Here is an 18,586-nt window from a genome sequence, read left to right as displayed (position 1 = left end):
CGTAGACACGCAAGTGCCTGGGGTGGGAACAAAATTCTACACGGCACGGGTTTAAAACTTAGGATTCGGGATCGAATTTACACCCTGAGTTCTGATCAGACAATCTAACTGGTGTAACTGGCTGGTGTAACTGGCTGCTAAACTCACAACCTCCCGATATACTCAGGAACCGGCTCTGAATGACGACTTTCTGTATAAATTTAACAGAACAAAGTCTCACCTGATGTGATAGTGTGTAGCAGGTCTGAGCTCTTCCAGTCTACATGTAGTGTCTTTCCCTCTGGAAGAAGATTCAACATTAGAAAGGATGCAAGCAATTTGGACAAAGACACACAAGGGGCCAAATGTGCTTAACAAATGAAGGCCATATTCTTCTTCTTCACTGGAACTAAGAGGCCCAAACATGTTCCAGCATGACAATGTCCCTGTACATAAATCCAGCTCCATAAAATCATGGTCTGCCAAGGCTGGAGCAGAAGAACCTAGTATGGCCTCCACAGAGCCCTGATCTCAACCCCACAGCTTTGGGATGAACCCCACCTCACTAATGCTCTTGTATATGAATGGCCAAATCCTCTCAGCTTCACTCTAAAGTCTAGTGGAAAGCCTTCCCAGAAGTCTGGAGGTTATTATAATAGCCAAGGCGAGACTAAATCTGGAACGAGATGCTCGACGACAAGACCCACATATGGATGTGATGGTCAAGTGTCCATTTGTGCATATTTATGTGCATTGTATATATCGTGGAAGCAAGAGATACTCACTGGTACACAAGTTTGAAATCTCCCTCTGTGCCACTCTGAGACAAGGCCAGCTCGTAGCTGAGCGGCAGGGCGGGGTGTGAGTGTAAGTGTGTATCTGCTTCTGACAGAATAGGGAGCGGAGGACGCCAGGAGAGAACTGCAGAGTGTGACGTGACACTGCCCACCTGAGAGAGACAGACAGACAGAGAGAGAGGATGAAGTATTATAATAGAACTATAGTATTTGAAATCTGACTAGTAGGCTGTCATGTACATAAGTGTAAATCACTCACTGTTGGTTTGCATACAGTAGATAGCAGCTCCTGTACTTGCCTCATTTCTTCTTCTGGATCTGCAGCTGTAACAGTTCCATTATAAAGAGTGACATATCCCATTGTCTGGTTTTACATGAATACTAGCAATAAAAAATGGAATGCTATAGAGCTAATATACTACAAAGCCTTTACATGTTTGGTTTTTGTGTTGATGAAACGTGTATGTCTGTACAATAACGAGTGACTGGAAATGAGTGATGTAGGTCATGTGACACTGACTGCGTTCATATTTCTGCATCGTATTTCCGAAGATCGGTCTGCCATTTCAATTGTCTCTATTATCTGCATGGGGTTTTGTTGTACTCCCAGCCACGAACAAGAGGACATCTTGAAACGTCCAGTTTTTCGTGAGTCCGTGCACGTGATGGTCTCGGATGTCCGTTCGGAGCTGAGAGGAGTGGGACCCTGACGTGGTCTTCTGCTTTTGCAGCTAATCCACCACAAGGTTCGATGTTTTAGTGCATGCTGAGATGCTTTTCTGCTCGCCATGGTTGTAAAGAGTGATTATTTGAGGTACACTATATCCTTCCTGGCAGCTCGTTACCAATCTGGCCGTTTTAATTCAACGACGGTAAACAACAGGGCGTTTCCATCCGCAGAACTTTCGCTCACTCGATGTTTGATGTTTTTCGCATTACATCCTGTGGAAACCCTAGTCCAGGGGTGTCCGATCTTATCCGGAAAGGACCGGTGTGGGTGGAGGTTTTCATTCCAAACGAGCAGAAGCCACACCTGAGTCTATCGAAAGCCAAGATCAACTGATTAAACAGGTGGAATCAGGTGTTTCTCCTACTTTTTTGGAATGAAAACCTGCACCCAAATAAGCTCTTTGGACACCCCTGGTCTAAACACTGTTATGTGTGAAATTCCCAGGAGATGACGAGTTTCTGAAATACTCAAACCTGCCCTTCTGGTGCCAACCACCATGCCATGATCAAGCTCTTGACCTGTATGTGCATGATGCATTGTATGCGTCGTGCTGCTGCTACGTGATTGGCCGATTGGACGACTGCATAAATGAGCAGGTGTACAGGTGTTCCTCTTAAAGCGGACGGTGAGTATATGTCAACATGTGTGTGTGTTTGCATAATTTACCTTTAACCTCATAGTCACTTGGAGGCGAGGCTCTGTTCCGGACTGAGTGTTTAAGCCGTGGTGGTGTTGGAGAGGCAGCCATGCCTGTCCGGACTTTGCCATGTCCGTTGTGAGTGAGTGGCATGCCGTTAGCAGAACCCAGATGCCCACCTTTCAGCCTCCGCTGTAGCTGCTCCTGCATTTTCACTGCACGTTCTTCACGGATGGGCATTGACACACTGTGGCACATCATGTCTGGGTGCATACAGACAGACAGATAGACAGACAAACAAACACACACACACATCTCAGGAATGAACAAACCATAAATTTAGTAGTTAGGTCACTGAGCAATCAAGATTTTTTTCTCAGTTACAGTTATATTTATATATACACTTTTCTAGACACTCAAAGCGCTTTACATGGTAAGGGGGGGGGGGGGGGGGGGGCTCTCCTCAACTGTCACTAGTGTGTAGCATCTACCGGGATGATGCGACGGCAGCCATAGTCCGCCAGAAAGCTCACCACACACCAGATATTAGTGGAGAGGAGAAGAGAGTGATGTAGACAAGTCAGAGATGGGGATTATTAGGGGGCCATGATGGAGAAGGGCCACTGGGGGAATTTCGCCAGGACACTGGGATTAAACCCCTACTCTTTTACTACTGTCCTGGGATTTTGAACAACCACAGAGAGTCAAGAGCTCGGTTTAACCTCTCATCCAAAAGACAGTGCTGTTTTTACAGGTATAGTGTACCCTTCACTCTATTGGGGTATTAGGACCTACACAGACTACAGGGTGAGCGCCCCCTACTGGCCTCACTAATACCACTTCTAGCAGCAACCTTAGTTTTATCCAGGAGGTCTCCCATCCAGGTACTGGCCAGCCTCAACACTGCTTATCTTCAGTGGGACACCAGGCAAGTACGGCAGGTTGATATGGCTCTGGCCGTTTCGTTGGCCGTTTCGTTGGCCGTTTCGTTGGCCGTTTCGTTGGCCGTTTCGTTGGCCGTTTCGTTGGCCGTTTCGTTGGCCGTTGCGTTGGCCGTTGCCGTTGCGTTGGCCGTTGCGTTGGCCGGTGCGTTGGCCGTTGCCGTTGCGTTGGCCGTTGCGTTGGCCGTTGCCGTTGCGTTGGCCGTTGCGGTGGCCGGTGCGTTGGCCGGTGCGTTGGCCGTTGCCGTTGCGTTGGCCGTTGTGGTGGCCGGTGCGTTGGCCGGTGCGTTGGCCGGTGCCATCCTGGTTACCAATAGCTAACTTTTCCTGCTATGGGTCAACCACTAGCTTGGTAATGAGAATCTGTAGTGCATATACTGTATATATGTTATCAATATTATTAATAGGTGTGTGTGGGAGTGTGTGCTTCTGCTCACCTTGCTCAGTGTAGACAGGAAGTGCAGGCAGCTGGTGAATGTAGTGAGGAGAGAGTTCGGTGGGGTAAAAGTGTGGGTGGTGCAGCATGGCTGGTTGTGGCTGGGTGTACAGTGGGAAATGTGGAGGTACAGGGGGTAAAGAGTGATGAAAGTCCATCGTATGAGGCAGAACCAGCACCTTCCACATGCCGTTCTCCTCCACCACCTGTAGGAGACCCACAAGACCACAAAACATTTCTCGTATTTATTAGTCCCCCAATCAATATTTCCGCTTGAAATGTCTATTAATTCAAACACTATTGCGTTCATTTTACGGCATAGTAAATCGTGATGAGGATGAGGACGCGAGCGATGGATGGTACCTGAGATATGTAACCTGGAGGCACAAAAATGGGAGGCATGGTGCCATTAGGGGACACCATGGGCACCTGTGCTGGACCTGAACATACACAGAATGCAGCAGAGTCTATTAAGGACCACGGACAAAACCTGAAGCATGCCTGGGTGTGTATGGCTTGGTGTGTATGTACAGTATGTGTGTGTTTACCTGTAATGCACTGAATCTGGCCATCGTCTGTGCGTACAGTAAATGTCTCTCCTGGATTGACCTGCACCAAGACCATCTGCAAAACAAAACACAAACAATCAGACGGATTGCACCACGATGTGAGCCATGTGACGTGAAATAACACTTCGCTCTTTAAATACGTATTCAGAGCTCTGCCGCGCATCTTTATCTTTACTGCCAAACAAAAGGCTTTGTCGCAACTGTATACGAAGTATTGACCTTAAAGCATAGTATTTAGTAACTACTGTAAATGATTCCAGTGTAAACAATATACGGAAAATGTATGTAGGTAGAAGAGTGAGGAATGTAGGTCTGGACCTACCTTCAACCTTTATTTCGGGTTTATATTAACGTACGTAACGTTACTAACTATAATAAGCAAAACAAAAGCGTATCGTCTTTTGATGCGGTGAAGTTTTCCGTAACGAGACGTTTAACATCCATGGAGTTCCAAATTAGTGTGGTATCATAGGAATAAAACACTCGCTGCTGTTGTTGTTGTTGTGCCTGAACATGCCACATTACACCACTACAACATTGATTCTTTTCTCATAATAGCATGCCCAGACATGTTTTACTTTCTACACAGTATTTTCTAACGGCTTATATCTAAAGTCCGGCGTGTGAGCAGAGACGCAGCTTTATCCGAACGCTCCCCAGACGAGGCGAGGTCCGGCTCAGGGCAAACACTCGTCCACACACTCCGACGAGCGCGTGTTTGTTTCCCTTCCTCTGCAGAGTGTGTGCACAAAGCCCCGGCCCTGTTTGACAAACTACGCCTCCGTGGGAAATGTAAACCAGACTGGACGTTACGTCCGTCTCCTGCACTGACACGACGGGAATCAGAACCGAAATATATCGATGACAAAAGATTCAAAACAATCAAGTCTCTGTTTACAAAAGACAAAAGGAAGAAGGTGAGAGAGAGAGAGAGAGAGATAAAGTGAATGGAATGAAAAGAGAGAGAAAGAGAGAGAGAGAGAATGGGGGAGGAAAGCAGACAGGGGCAGTATGTGAGGAATGCACGATACAGACGGTGGAAGAGGGGTAGAAGTATGCATGGAATGCCCCGACCAGCCCCCAAAGCCATTGCCGTCCCTGGGAGCCAAAACCGAGAGGTGAGGAAAAAGGGAGGGAGGGAGGGAGAGAGGGAGGGATAGACAAGTGTGGCGTGGGGGTAGTACGAGGAAAGGAAAAAGCAAGGCACAGACATTATCAATGCCTGAGTAATGTTTAGAAAAAAATCAGTCTGATATGAAATATACGTTCACAAAGTACCATGCTTAGCACTTTAATTAGCACTTGTACCACAACACTGTTGAAATCTGATTGGTCAGAAAGCGTTGATTCATTTCTTCATAACAACACGCAGCTCTGGCAATACTGCCGACTATAACTCAGATCACAGGTGTGATTCATGATTAATCATCATTCTAATATGTTTATTTTGAACTCACAGGAATTCTTTCCCTGCCACCCCGGGTTAGACCTTCCTGGCTTGGAGAACCCGTGTGTGCGGCGCATTGTGACTGTGACTCGCAATAAAACCCGAGCGAACGCTGACAAATGATACACCGTTCGAGAGGTAAAGTAACAGCAGCGTTAGCATAGCAGTCAGGATGAATTTACTAAACCGGACTGACATCCAGGCCGCGTCCGATCTCGAACCCGAAAACCACGAACGACGTCAAGCGGCCGCTTCGTCTGGGCCAAAACGAAAGGAAACAATCGCGCCGATGCGTTTGGGCCGAGGAAGCGGTTTGAAAGGCGCAAGGGTAAACATTTGGACTTTTTCCCACTTCACCAAGAGAACGTAGAATGCGAAGATAAAATAGATCGGTCCTCAGCAGATCCAACATGCGCACAGACTTTAGGGATCTGAGTTCGTCAAAAAGCACAAAGTGCTGTAAAGCAGGTACACACACACACACACACACACAAACCATCACACATGGATACACCATGTGATCCACACCGTCAACGAATATTTTCAAGACCGGAGCCAGTCAGTGTCACATCGAGTCACTGTTAGAAAAAACACAGCTTCTGGTAAACTGTGTGTGGGAGTGTTGGAAAGTTCAGTCACTGCCCGGGTTGAGTCACATATCCCAGGCTTAATTAGGATGAATAATCTGTCGCGTATCCTTAATGCCCTTCAGCAAAGTTCTGCTACGTGCTTCCAATGAACCGGTAATTGCCCCACGTACCTTCATTTCCTCAGGTACATTTTCCCGGTGCATCGGGAAGTCTTCGTCGTGAAGGCGACGGAGAACTTAACGGAAAACTAGAAAGTCTGAAAGCTGAAAACGTGACCTTGGATGTCCGCCCCCTTCCCCCTCCCTCCATCCCTCCTCGTCACGAACGATGGACACGAAGGTGAGACGCAGTGACCTGGGCCCGCTCGAGGCCGATCTGACGGGGCGCTCTCAAGGAGATAAAGTTGCTCAAAAGCCACGACTCAACGCGACGCTCTCGTTCCTGCTCTTTGTGTGGCCTTCGAGCTCCCAGCAGGCTTTGATCTAGAGGCCAAACGATGGGAAAGCAGGCATGGAATGTGCCTTTCTTTTTCAAGGGGGAGCCATGAATGAATAAAAGATTTTCCCCACACTTTTTCTTCTTCTAGCTACACCAGAGCGTGCTTTTCCACACGGAACGGACGCGGCTCCTTAACACAACCTTCATGACGACCGTGCGTCTACGTATTATATTCTGTATCTTCTTAATATCTATCTAGTTGAATGTCATTTGACTTGTTCTTGTTTTTTTTTTTTTAGAACTGAAGGTGTACTTTACACGGTTTTATCTTCTAGTCCACGAAAACCTTCCACGATTAAAGCTCATATAATTGTTTTGTTTTTTTTCTCTCTCTCTCTAAATGGATATTATACTATTTTACAGAATGTGTGTAGGACAATAAACACTATAAATATACGGCATACCGACTATTGCTTCACACACTGATGAGAGTAACTGTGAAAAAGAAACACATGCTGGGAAGAGCACACACGTCCCACCCACACAAACACACACACACACACACACACACACACCGACACCCTCCCATCAGCGGAGGCTATCAGGACCGAGTTCCGGATGTGTACGCTTCCAGTCCCTTTCCCTCCCCCATTTTCGCCTCCTCTTCCTGGAAATTCTGCTGGCAGAGTGTGGCTGTCAGGAATGCAGAACGCTCCTCTCCTCTGCTCTCCTCTCCTCTCTCGTCTCAGCCTGGCTAAACCCACAGCTCTCGCATGGCCCAAAGTTTTGTCTCAAGAGTGTTTAAGAATCCGTTAGAGATCCACCCGGGTGGAGAAAAAAAAAAGATATCATATCGATAACAAGTATGTAAAAGAAAAAAAGTACACATAATGCGAACAGCACTCATATACCACCCACAAAACCATGCACATGCACATGCACAAATCCCTCCCAACGACACACAGGAGATACGAGTAGCTTCAGCTGTTAATAATCAACATGTTCAAATAATGCCAGCTTTACGGCGTCCGATTTCCGTCCTGGCGATGTTTACGGCAGACGATAGCACGCCGTAATACACGGTAATAGAAATCTTCGCGAACGAGTGTGACCGCTGCCGTGACACTCATCTACGAGCCACCAATAGGACGGCAGCACAGGCACGACTACGTATAAATAAACATAAACGAAACAACGGGACAGACAAAGATATCCTTATTACGTCACGATCGCTTCGAACTAGGCGTGTACGATATATTATTAGTGTTATAGTTATAATCGTGATCATTTTTTTACATTTATTTTCCCGAGTGAGCGTGTCCATTTGGAGATATCGCCGTAAGCGTTCGGAATTTCATCGTCCCGAACGCTTTACCCTAAAAGACAGGGAAAGCGAGTATTTCCACCGTTTCCGTTTTAGGGAGAGTACGGTGGGCGCGTGATAATATTATCAGCTGTGCAGTCGGAAACTTTACCGGTGGCGGAAACTCGGCTAGACGGCGGATTTCTGAAGTGATTCAATAAATAATAAACAACAAAACAAAAACAAAAACAAACAAACAAAAAAAAACCCCCCGACATATTTCGAACTAATCCTTTAAGAAAACAGCTGCCTAATGGGTTGATCATGTTGCTGCTCTGAATTAAGCAGGAAAAAATAAACCCCCACACAAACACACTATTTAATCACTTTCTAATGACCATTCAATTTCTCAAATATCAGATTTGACACTTTGTTGTAGGGCTCTTGATCTTTTTCCGGGTCAAAATGGGGTCGAAAAATAGCAAAAACGGGGACTACATCTGGAATGGGATGCTCACGAAGCTGCTGTGGGTGCGATGGTCAGGTGTCCACAAAACGTTTGGCTCTGTAGTATATAAACCGACAGATAACATGTTATCACACGACCTGTTATAGTTGGAATTCGGCTCAAGGTGCTATTGAGATCGTCTCACACGGTGTTTAAAAGACTACGTTTATAAGTGCGCTGTTTACGACCGGCCTAAAGAGATCAGGCTAGGACTTAAAACAGGCTCAAATGGTAAATTTACTATTCACCATTGCGCTCGTATAGCGCTTTTTAAATCGTAGCGACTCTACAAAGCGCTTTACACTGGTTCTGATTCACACACACACTCACACAATGATAGGAGCAGAGCTGCCGTGCAAGGCGCTAACTTGCCATCGGGGGCAACTCGGGGTTCAGCGTCTCGCCCAAGGACACTTCGGTATGTGGAGTCACGTGGGCCGGGAATCGAACCACCAACCCTACGATTAGTGGACACCCCGCTCTACCACCTGATCCACAGCAACCCCAAAGAGTTCGCAGCTTTGATACGGCAAGAGTTTTCAATGGAGTTTCACTGTTTGTGGCTATTGCGGGCAAAAATGCTTGATTTTGCGGCCTTTTTTTTTTCCTTTTCCCAAAATGTGCGCCACAGCTTACACTTTTTTGTTGTTGTTTTGCAGAAAACGATTTGAATTTGGCGAAAATGCGATAGCCCGAAATAGTTTTCCCAGTGATGTTTGGCGGTAAATGAGAACTTTTAGCTGTACTCGTGTGGTGAATTGAAGAGCGGTGATGACGTCACATGACACGTCCTCATGTGCGAGCTCGTCTGAGTACTGCGTTCGTTTCTGCGCTCGCGAAATCGCTAAATCCTGGACTGGCTATTAGGCTAGCCACCCAGGTCTAGAGCAACGGCCAGTGCAATAGGATACGCCTCTGTGAATGGGCACCCTCTATGGAAAACTACCGTACATCAGACTAGCAAACTCCCATCCCATCCAAAAGCGATCTTTAGAGCACCTAAGACGTTTCCTTACATATAACACCATCCATCGTGTTTCCTGAAAACACGGAAAGGGCTTTTTTTTTTTTTGGTATTCGACTCCAAAATCCCTATGACGAATCGCATTAACGTCGACGATAAGTGTATGTTCTCTGCAAGCTTGATAGTTTATGGGATAGACCTTGCTTGCTGATCATCTGATCCTGTGCCTGTTTATCACTCTGACTTTGCCTCTTATAAACCCTGCGTTCAGATCCAAATCCTGTGAAATCTTACAGGAAGGACATTATTAATCTTTCACAAAAAAAAAAAAAAAAGTAGGCTCAGTCTTATAGCTTGAGCGTGAAGCGCATACATGTTATCTCATCTTACTTTCTTATTTAATCTACTTCATGCAGGAACCGAGCCACCGTCCTAAAAGTTAGCATCCGTGTCCCTGAGTGTCTGTTCCGAGCTCGTACCCGGTCACAAACGAAAGAAAAGCTCGCTATCTGAAGATCTCGACTTCCCGCCTCGCTCTGGTTCACTCACCTGCTGCATGCCGTCTCGGCTGAACACGTGCTGGTGGAGGGGCATTTCAGCCAACATGGGCGTGGCCTCCAAAAGTGGGAGGTGCTGATCTGTCATCATGGCCGAAGAGAGCGTTCATTGACACCAACTCCTATGAGACGATCGAGAACAGAAAGACGATTCAATACCTGGAACATTCAGAATACCATCGCGACACGGCAGTCACGTTTTTTTAAAAAAAGAGGAAAACGTTATCGGGCCTTCGAAAGACCCGAGTATGATATAACAGTGGCCTCTTGATAAATCAGTCTAACACTGCGAGATTGAGCGTCTAACTGCCGATGCCACGTCACGGCCGCAGGATGAATACATTTGACATGTAAACATTACAGAACGACGCTCTAAGTGTGTAGGAGCCTTGGAGAAACCTCTACCGTGGAACATTTGATACTATATAGTTCTGAAAGTTAAAGGCTTTCCTGAACTCTCTTTCGCTCATATCTCCATGACAACGAACCCGCTAGCAGTGTAAAATCTAGGAATAAAGGAGAAAACGCATTTAAATATCCCATGCCTATTTTCACTGACTATTTATTGATTTCCGGTTACGTTTGATTTAACGCATAATAGATAAGAGAGATCATTTATATAACTAACATAACATTTTAGATGTTAAAGAGCACATTTAAATCGGTGTTTGCTCAGATTTATGTCCACTTATGCATTTTCTGTACCGTTTATCCTATGCAGGGTCACGGGCAGCTTGGAGACCATCCCAGAGGACTCGGGGAACAAGGCGGGGGACACCCTGGACAAGATGCGAACCCGTCGCAGGGCACAATCGCAACAGACGTTCATTCACACACTACGGATGTCTTCGGATTAGTGGAGGAAAACCCGGAGTACCCGGAGGAAACGCATGAAGCACGGGGGGTGAGCGTTATTGTGAAGCGGCCGAGATTCGAACCCCCAACCCTGGAGATGTGACAACCGCAACCACCGACGCTAAACGCCGGGCTTATTTCGATTTTGTCATTTCACATAGATATCCAACATGTCGGTCAAACCTAACGGTTACCCTGAGAGGAAATCCCACTTAGTTAGCAAGGTTTTGGAGAAAAAAAAAAAAAACGACTATTTTCACCACCACACTTGTTAAACTGGCTCCTTACCCAACTTTATTTTAGCAAATCAAGGTGAAAGATACGTAAATAAAATAAAAAAAAATTAAATTTAGCCACAGCGACATCTTAGAGGGTTATTCAGCTCACTATACAAATGCAATGAAATGACCGGATGCATTGCATTCTGGGTAACGATGAATCTGAAACACCATTCAGTATCATGATATCCTTCACACATCACCAGCCACTCCATAGACCTCATACATGTGAATGTCGTACATATAGATGCATAAAAAAAAAAACAGGTTTACGTCACTGTCGATGTTTTGTTTCTCGGAAGAATATCACGTTCTTACTAGAATCCATTTTTAAACGAGGAATTTTCCACCTAAAGGGAAAGGGACAGAACAATATTCCTCATTGTGATCCGCGTCCGAAACAAGCCGGGCTTTTATTCAGAGATTGAGAAATCTGGGAAAGTGACGCTGGACATCTTCCTGCATATCCGGACCGGTTTGATCTCTGCAAAGGTTGACGTTCCTCTTCATGGAAACGCCGGTTTTAAAAAAACAAACAAACAACGACAACAAAAACATTCCGATGGACTTCTGTGATGTCGTCTGAGTCTCTTTTTATCTCTCTCGCTCCAGACTTTAAGCTCCATTTCCCATCTGGAGTGAATAACTTCACGCTCCTCGGTACAAATCCAGCCCAGGCTGTAAACAGGAAACACGGTGAACACGTGTGATGTGACAGAAAACCCTGCACGACGCCAGGGCACGAAATGACCTGTGCTTGCACATAGTTGAGGGCTCAGACCACACACGCTTGCCTCATGGGTATACTCGGACAAATCTACCGGCCTATAGGATGTTGCGTGAGAGAGAGAGAGAGAGAGAGAGAGAGAGCGAGAGAGTCTGCCAGGAGGGTCGGAGAAAAATGGATAAGTACTACAGTTTGTAATCCTATCAGTCTTACTAATGCCCACTGTCTAATTGTCTAAGCTTAGCGTTCCACTTATTCGTCTTATCATACTTTAGTATTAAGGATACAGTGTTATACGGTAATTATCAGACGTGATACAGTACCTACATTAAAGCGAATACGGAAGGTTGTGAAAGAATGTGAGTTCAATAGGTTAAATATGCATTATGTCTGGTGTGCTCTTTTAGGGAAATAATCGACAGCACAGTGGTGGATGCGACGCGGCGGCGTCATAAGAGCGACACTTTATCCATTTATAGTTCTGCTTAACGTTGTGTAACATTCCCAAAGCACATTAGTTCCTGTTAGCACTTACATTATAGCAGCTATAAACCCTGTCACGGGTCTCCTATTTCTCATTCTCATATGCATGATCGTGACCACACACGGTCTGTTTACGACGTCGACCAGCGCGATGAGAACGTGGAGTTAGATTAAAGTTAAAGTAATAAAGTACTAAGCTCTTTGGTGATATAGCCCTTATTTATTTATTTATTTTACCATTTGAGCCCCTGCCCCTGAGGAACTCTCGGCACGTCCCTGTTAAAGACTAATATACTGATCAGAATATTTTTCAAAATCGACCGTGAATTTTTTACAGCAATTTACTGCCAACAGGGTTGCCAAGAAAGTACTGTACCAAAAACAACAACAACAACAACAGTAAACAACTGTAAACATATTTACAGTGAAATAAATAACACATAATCCAGGACATTTTGCTCATTTGGCTGGTGTTTTAAAAATTAAAAAAAAAAAAAAAATATCACAATAAATAAATAAATAAATAAATAAATAAACAAATAAATCCTCCGTGAGAGAAAGAACTTGAACATTCAGATCGGTTTTATCCGGCATCACTTGCTTTTATTTATTTTATTTTTTTTTGCCATTGATGTACTGGCTTATACGCTACATTTTAGACGGTGTAAGATATTTACAGTACTTTACCGTAAATATCTTTACAGTTGTTTACTGTAAATTATTGACAGTACTTTATTGGCAATTACTATATATCATTTGCAGGATTTATTTATTTATTTTGTAATTTTACAGTGTAAAAAAAAACGTTCTCCATACTAAACGTAAATAAGTGCCCCCCCCCCCCCCCCCCCTTTTTTGTTCTTGGTGCAGACAAACAGCATCCATCACACCAAGTACTTAAAGGACTCGTGGAATCGTGGTGTCAGGAAAGTTTTTATATTCGCTCACTTGTGAAAGTCAGCTCCTGAAACCTTAAAGCTGAGGTTATAAGTTTACGTACGCCTTGCAGAATCTGCTAAATGTTAATAAATAAGTAAATAAATAAATAAATAAATAAATAAATAAGTGGGATCATAAAAATGGCATTTTGTTTTTGTTCTTTTACTTAGTCCCGCCCTGAATAAGCTCTTTCACATAACCTTTTGAACAGGATGATAAATTGTTATTTTGTTTAACGACCTTTTATTTTTCATTTACTACCTCCCTTCATGAGGTACATAAGAAATTTGCATATTTCCCAGAAGACAAAATCGTGTGAATAATAAAGACTCAGTTATTCCTGTGTGTCTCTTTATCTTTCTGTTTCTCTCACGCTAATAGAGGACCATAAGTGTTGAGAGCTTAGTGTGGGATTGTGGGTGAAGAGCGCTGGCAGTGCCAGGCACCCCTTAGCCGAGGGCACCAGCGCCACACAATAACTCTTTGACATCGGTGGGCGCTGGGTCCTTCCATTTGCCTCTGTTCAACAGCTGCTCTTGAATGAAGCACCTCAAGCCCTGTTTACTCCTGCACAGACATGTGCCAATGCTAATTCAGTTGCTAATATCATATTATTCACATCTTGTTTTTTTTTTTTTTTTTTAATGAGTCATACGCTTAAATTAAAAAAAAAAAAAAAGAAAAAAGTCTTTATTGAGTTAAATATATAACATGCAAATTATTTATTTATTTTTTTAACACAATCATATATAATGCCTGGGTGATATGACGATATTATATCGATATTATGATAAAGTCTCGATACGCTTCCTATGTACGCTTCGGAAAGTGTATCGTCAGTGTGTTTATAACAATAACAAGTGGCTGTATCGTAAAGGGATCCTGACGCCGTTTTTTTTACCACTGTCGCACACCCCTGGCGTCTTGTATATCCAATTTTCAACACAATATGTTCATTTCCCACTTTGTTTTTCTTTTATAGACTAATACACTACACGGGCAAAGGTTTGTCGACCATCAGACCCGTTATGTGGCTCTTTCACAAACTGTTGCCACACGATCGTCTAGAATGTCTTTGGATGCTGTAGCGTTAAGGTTTCTAGTAGAAAGCCTTCCCAGAAGAGTGGAGGTTATTATAAGACCACAGGGGGAATAAATCTGGAATGGGATGTTCAACAAGCACATATGTTTGGATGTAGGGGCAGCGGTGGCTTGGCGGTTAAGGCGTTGGGTTACTGATCAGAAGGTCGGGGGTTCAAGCACTGTCACGCTGCCACTGGTGGGCCCTTGAGCACGGCCCTTAACCCTCTCCGCTCCAGGTGCGCTGTATCATGTCTGACCCTGCTCTCTGACCCCAGATTCCTAACCTGTGACTAATTATATGAGTGGCATGGTCAGGTGTCCAAATACTTATGACCATATAATACGCATTCGCTAGTTACAAGCTGTCATTTAGACCCGTGGTCCAAAAACCAGGTACTGATAAAAACAGACTAAATTAGCTCTGAGATATATTACGGCTTGGCCGTGTCACAGGGAGGGAACGAGTAAAGCGGAAAAAAATAATCCGATCCGAGTGTGAACATGCCCTCGGGACATCCAGCACGAGGCCAGCCTCTGAAAGGTGCGACACCGGGCGTGGGACACGGAGGAAACCAAATCCGTGTCAGACAGAAGATTCTCCATTTCCTGTGACCACTCCTCTCACGCTCTTTCTCCCCTCTTCCGGAATACATCGTTAGCCACGTGCAAAAATAACCCACCTTTTTAACGAGGCTAAGAGAAAATAGTTTCCTAACCGATTGTCGGTCGCTCTACAGCGTAGTTCAGGGTTACGGTGTGTGATTTGTCCTCGTATCAGAGCTGCGAGAGGCCTCACAGTCAATAACAGTATACACAGCAAAATCCACAGCTCTGAGTGAACACCTACTGTACAGGACACATCCATCTGGACCTAAATGAACACTGTGCAAGCTAATACACCCCTGTAGGTATCAATTCAACCTGCATGTGTTCATTCAGCAGTGGAGATTTTACTGCGTGGAGAGAAACCTTGCACAATAACAGAACAGACTTCCTGGGAATGACTTATTAACACTCCCACCGTTGTGATCCACCGCTAGTCTGTTTAATGCGCTAACCCTATTATTATTCGTGCTAGGCTAGATTGGTGTGGCCAAAAAAATGCATCGATTTTACTACTAATTTATTTATTTTTCCAAAAACAAAACAAAACAAAACGAAAAAAACAACCTGATTATTGTATGATGTTCTGTGTAGTTTGAGTCGCACTGCCGTGAATCCACCAGGAGTAGTTACTGTACAGAGGAGATGTGGGAGCAGGACACACTGAAACTGGGTACTACCTGTTGATACACCAATAAAAGAGGGAAGCCCCCCCCCCCCCAACGAATGTTTATATATACAGAAAGAGAAAGCAAAGAACATCTGTAAACCCTGAGCTAGTTGGAGACTCAGAGACAGATGTGTGTACACTGAAGATGTACTAGGAGTCTGCATAGGCAGTATGTTTCCATACAGGTGCATCTGAAAAAAAATTCGAATATTGTAGGAAAAGTCCGTCCCCCCGTAATTTAATTCAAAAAGTAGAACTTTTTATATATTCTAGATTCATTACACATAAAGTGAAATATTTCAAGCCTTTTTTTGTTTTGTTTTGATCTCGATTACGGCTCACGGAAATCAAAAATCCAGCATCTCAAACGATTCGAATAAAGGATTTATAATACAGAAATGTCGACCTGAGAAGACTCTAATCAGCGGATTAATTAACTCGAAACACCTGCGACGGTTTCCTGAGTCTTTAATCTGTCAGACCGGTTCAGTACACGCGACCACAATCACGGGGAAGATGAACGTCAATGTTGTGTTTCATTTGGAAATCAAGGTCCCAGAGTCTGGAGGACGAGTGGAGACGAACAGAATCCAAGCTGCTTGAAGTCCAGTGTGAAGTTTCCACAGTCGGTGATGATTTGGGTTGCCATGTCATCTGCTGGTGTTGGTCCAGTGTGTTTTCTCAAGTCGAGAGTCGATGCAGCGTCTACCAGGAGATTTTAGAGAACTTCATGCTTCCATCTGCTGACGAGCTTTATGGAGATGCTGATTTCCTTTTCCAGCAGGACTCGACACCTCCCACAGCGCCAAGACTACTAGTAACTGGTTTATTGTCCGTGGTGTTACTGTGCTTGATCGTCCAGCCGACTCGCCTGACCCGAACCCCATAGAGAATCTACGAGAGACACCAGAACCGACAATACAGACGAGCTGAAGTCCGCTATCAAAGCAACCCGGGCTTCCAGAACACCTCAGGAGCACCACAGGCTGATCGCCTCCACGCCACGCCGCATCGACGCAGAACAAAAAGATTAAAGCTACAACCGAGTATCAGCGCATAAATTAACATCCCGTTCACAAGGTCGACATTTCTGTATTACAAATTCTTCACTCTAATATTTTGTGATACTGGATTTTTGATTTATGCGAGCTGTAAGCCGTCATCATCACAATAAAATTTTTTTTTAAAAAAGCCTTGAAATATTCCACTGTATGTGTAATGAATCTACAATATGTGAAAGTTCCACTTTTTGAATTCAGTTACGGGGAAAACCGAACTTTTCCACGATATTCTAATCTTTCGAGACGCACCCGTATATGGAGCATGATATCTCTATCGATATATGAATATTATGTCACGTATGTTATATAGCTGGAAAATATGACGATATAATATCGAGATTGTGATCAATTAGGTCAGGGTAAAATTTTCGGAGCTGTTTATTTATTTATTTATTTATTTATTTTGGAATAACAATCACCGACCATGCTCGAAAGCAGCACGTTTAATGTCGACATTTCAGCTTGCGTACGATTGAATTTATTCCCCCTCCCATTCTTTTGTGTTAAACACGTGTCAAGTATCATGATATAGTGATGTGGAAAAATAATCATCCCCCCTCCTTTTTATTTTCTCCATTAAACAACATAACATTTGCAAAAGCGGAATCAAATCTATCCAAAGTTTTCTTTTTTCACAACATGGCTCCAATGTTTATTTCTTAGCCTTGTTAGCAAACCTTGTATCTACGAGTAGAACAATTTCAATTTAAAAAAAAATAAAACATCAGAAAAGAAAAGAAAAGAAAAGAAAAGAAAAGACTGATGCCCTGGCTGTCACTGTCGGTCCCTCGAGTAAGGTCCTTAACCCTTAGACATGAGTGTATATTTACCTTGTATAAAAGCGATTCATTCTAGATCATTCAAACGTAAACGTTGTGTTAAATACGTATGCGCGTTAACCTTAAACCTGAAAAAAACCTTCCCACACTGATCACGTGGCTCGCCCTGTGCGTGTGCGCACAGTCTCCTCCGGGTACTCCGGTTTCCTCCGCCAGTCCAAAGACACGCACGGTTGCCTGATCGGCATGTCGAAAGTGTCCGTAGTGTACGAACGGGGGTGTGAATGTGTGTGTGATGGATTGGCACCCTGTCCAGGGTGTACCCCGCCTTGTACCTGATGCTCCCTGGGATAGGCTCCAGATTCCCCGTGACCCTGTAGGAAGTAGGATAAGCGGATGGATGGATGGGTGTATGATGTGGCTGGCTTGTTTTATTTTTGTTGTTGTTGTTGTTTTTCTTTATTAAAAAAAAACAATATTTTTTTAAATAAATAAAAAAATTTAATGCCTCCTTTTCAATAATATTGCACTAAACGAGTTAAACACACGGCTAGTTTACTTCAGAAGTGTTTGGACAAATGTTTGTGCTTGCATCCAGTACAGAAAATAAACAAACATAACGGTGCCACGTATTTAATTTGGCTACAACCCCCGATACACCGATACCGCTGGATACAATGTCACAAGTATTAACTATTAAGTCTTAAGATCAAAGCGGAAGTTGAGGGTCAGTTAATGACGTACAGGGCGTAGTCTGAATCGGTGACCATAAAGGAGGGAGTAGTCTGGAAAATGGAAATTGGACAGGGACCCCCCCCAACCATACAAAAAAAAAAAAAAAAAAAAAAAAAAAAACCCACACACACCACGCGTTGGCTTCAAAGCGGCGCCGCTTCGCTACATGCGCGTGCTGGAGAGGAAATAAGTCGTTGCCTACCGCAATAGTGCCGGAACGGAGACGACATGGACGACGCAGCTCGCGCGTGATTAATCATACGACGTGCCGATGCGTCGCAAATCGATTCCCCGAGACGTCCGCGTTATTCCGCACGCATTCCTGCTGCGTCGCGTTCATCCCCCAGCACAAACCTCCACTTGGCTCAAAGACGGGACGTCTGAGCTGAATTCCCGATCTCTACGGTTCTACATCGCCATCGGGCTCTCTGCGGGCGCATGCGCAATGCGAGCGAAATTCCGTGCGCCTGACCCGGG

General features: G+C 44.4%; 1 protein-coding gene across 7 annotated transcripts in view; it reads right to left on the bottom strand.

The window, feature by feature from the left end:
• Positions 1 to 18,557, bottom strand: part of LOC108269204 (fibronectin type-III domain-containing protein 3A) — a 37,659-nt gene extending 19,102 nt beyond the window's left edge. For 3 of the 7 annotated variants that reach the window (XM_017474882.3, XM_047157050.2, XM_017474884.3), the window contains exons 1-9: positions 18,312 to 18,557; positions 9,889 to 10,018; positions 4,069 to 4,144; positions 3,884 to 3,960; positions 3,522 to 3,726; positions 2,173 to 2,406; positions 1,036 to 1,100; positions 765 to 928; positions 221 to 280 (exon numbers count right to left, since the gene is read on the bottom strand). In XM_017474882.3, the coding sequence (XP_017330371.1) occupies positions 221 to 280; positions 765 to 928; positions 1,036 to 1,100; positions 2,173 to 2,406; positions 3,522 to 3,726; positions 3,884 to 3,960; positions 4,069 to 4,144; positions 9,889 to 9,987 (980 nt within the window). In that variant the 5' untranslated portion in view covers positions 9,988 to 10,018; positions 18,312 to 18,557. Of the gene's footprint in view, positions 1 to 220; positions 281 to 764; positions 929 to 1,035; positions 1,101 to 2,172; positions 2,407 to 3,521; positions 3,727 to 3,883; positions 3,961 to 4,068; positions 4,145 to 6,296; positions 6,345 to 7,139; positions 7,342 to 9,888; positions 10,019 to 10,601; positions 11,749 to 18,311 lie in introns of those variants that run through there. The other 4 variants (XM_017474883.3, XM_017474886.3, XM_047157052.2 and 1 more) reach the window with 4 other exon arrangements.
• Between the last annotated feature and the right edge of the window lie 29 nt (positions 18,558 to 18,586).

The sequence above is a fragment of the Ictalurus punctatus genome, chromosome 8 (genome assembly GCF_001660625.3).
Source record: "Ictalurus punctatus breed USDA103 chromosome 8, Coco_2.0, whole genome shotgun sequence".
In the NCBI taxonomy this organism is placed as follows: domain Eukaryota; kingdom Metazoa; phylum Chordata; class Actinopteri; order Siluriformes; family Ictaluridae; genus Ictalurus; species Ictalurus punctatus.
This window is presented reverse-complemented; position numbering and strand designations above follow the sequence as displayed.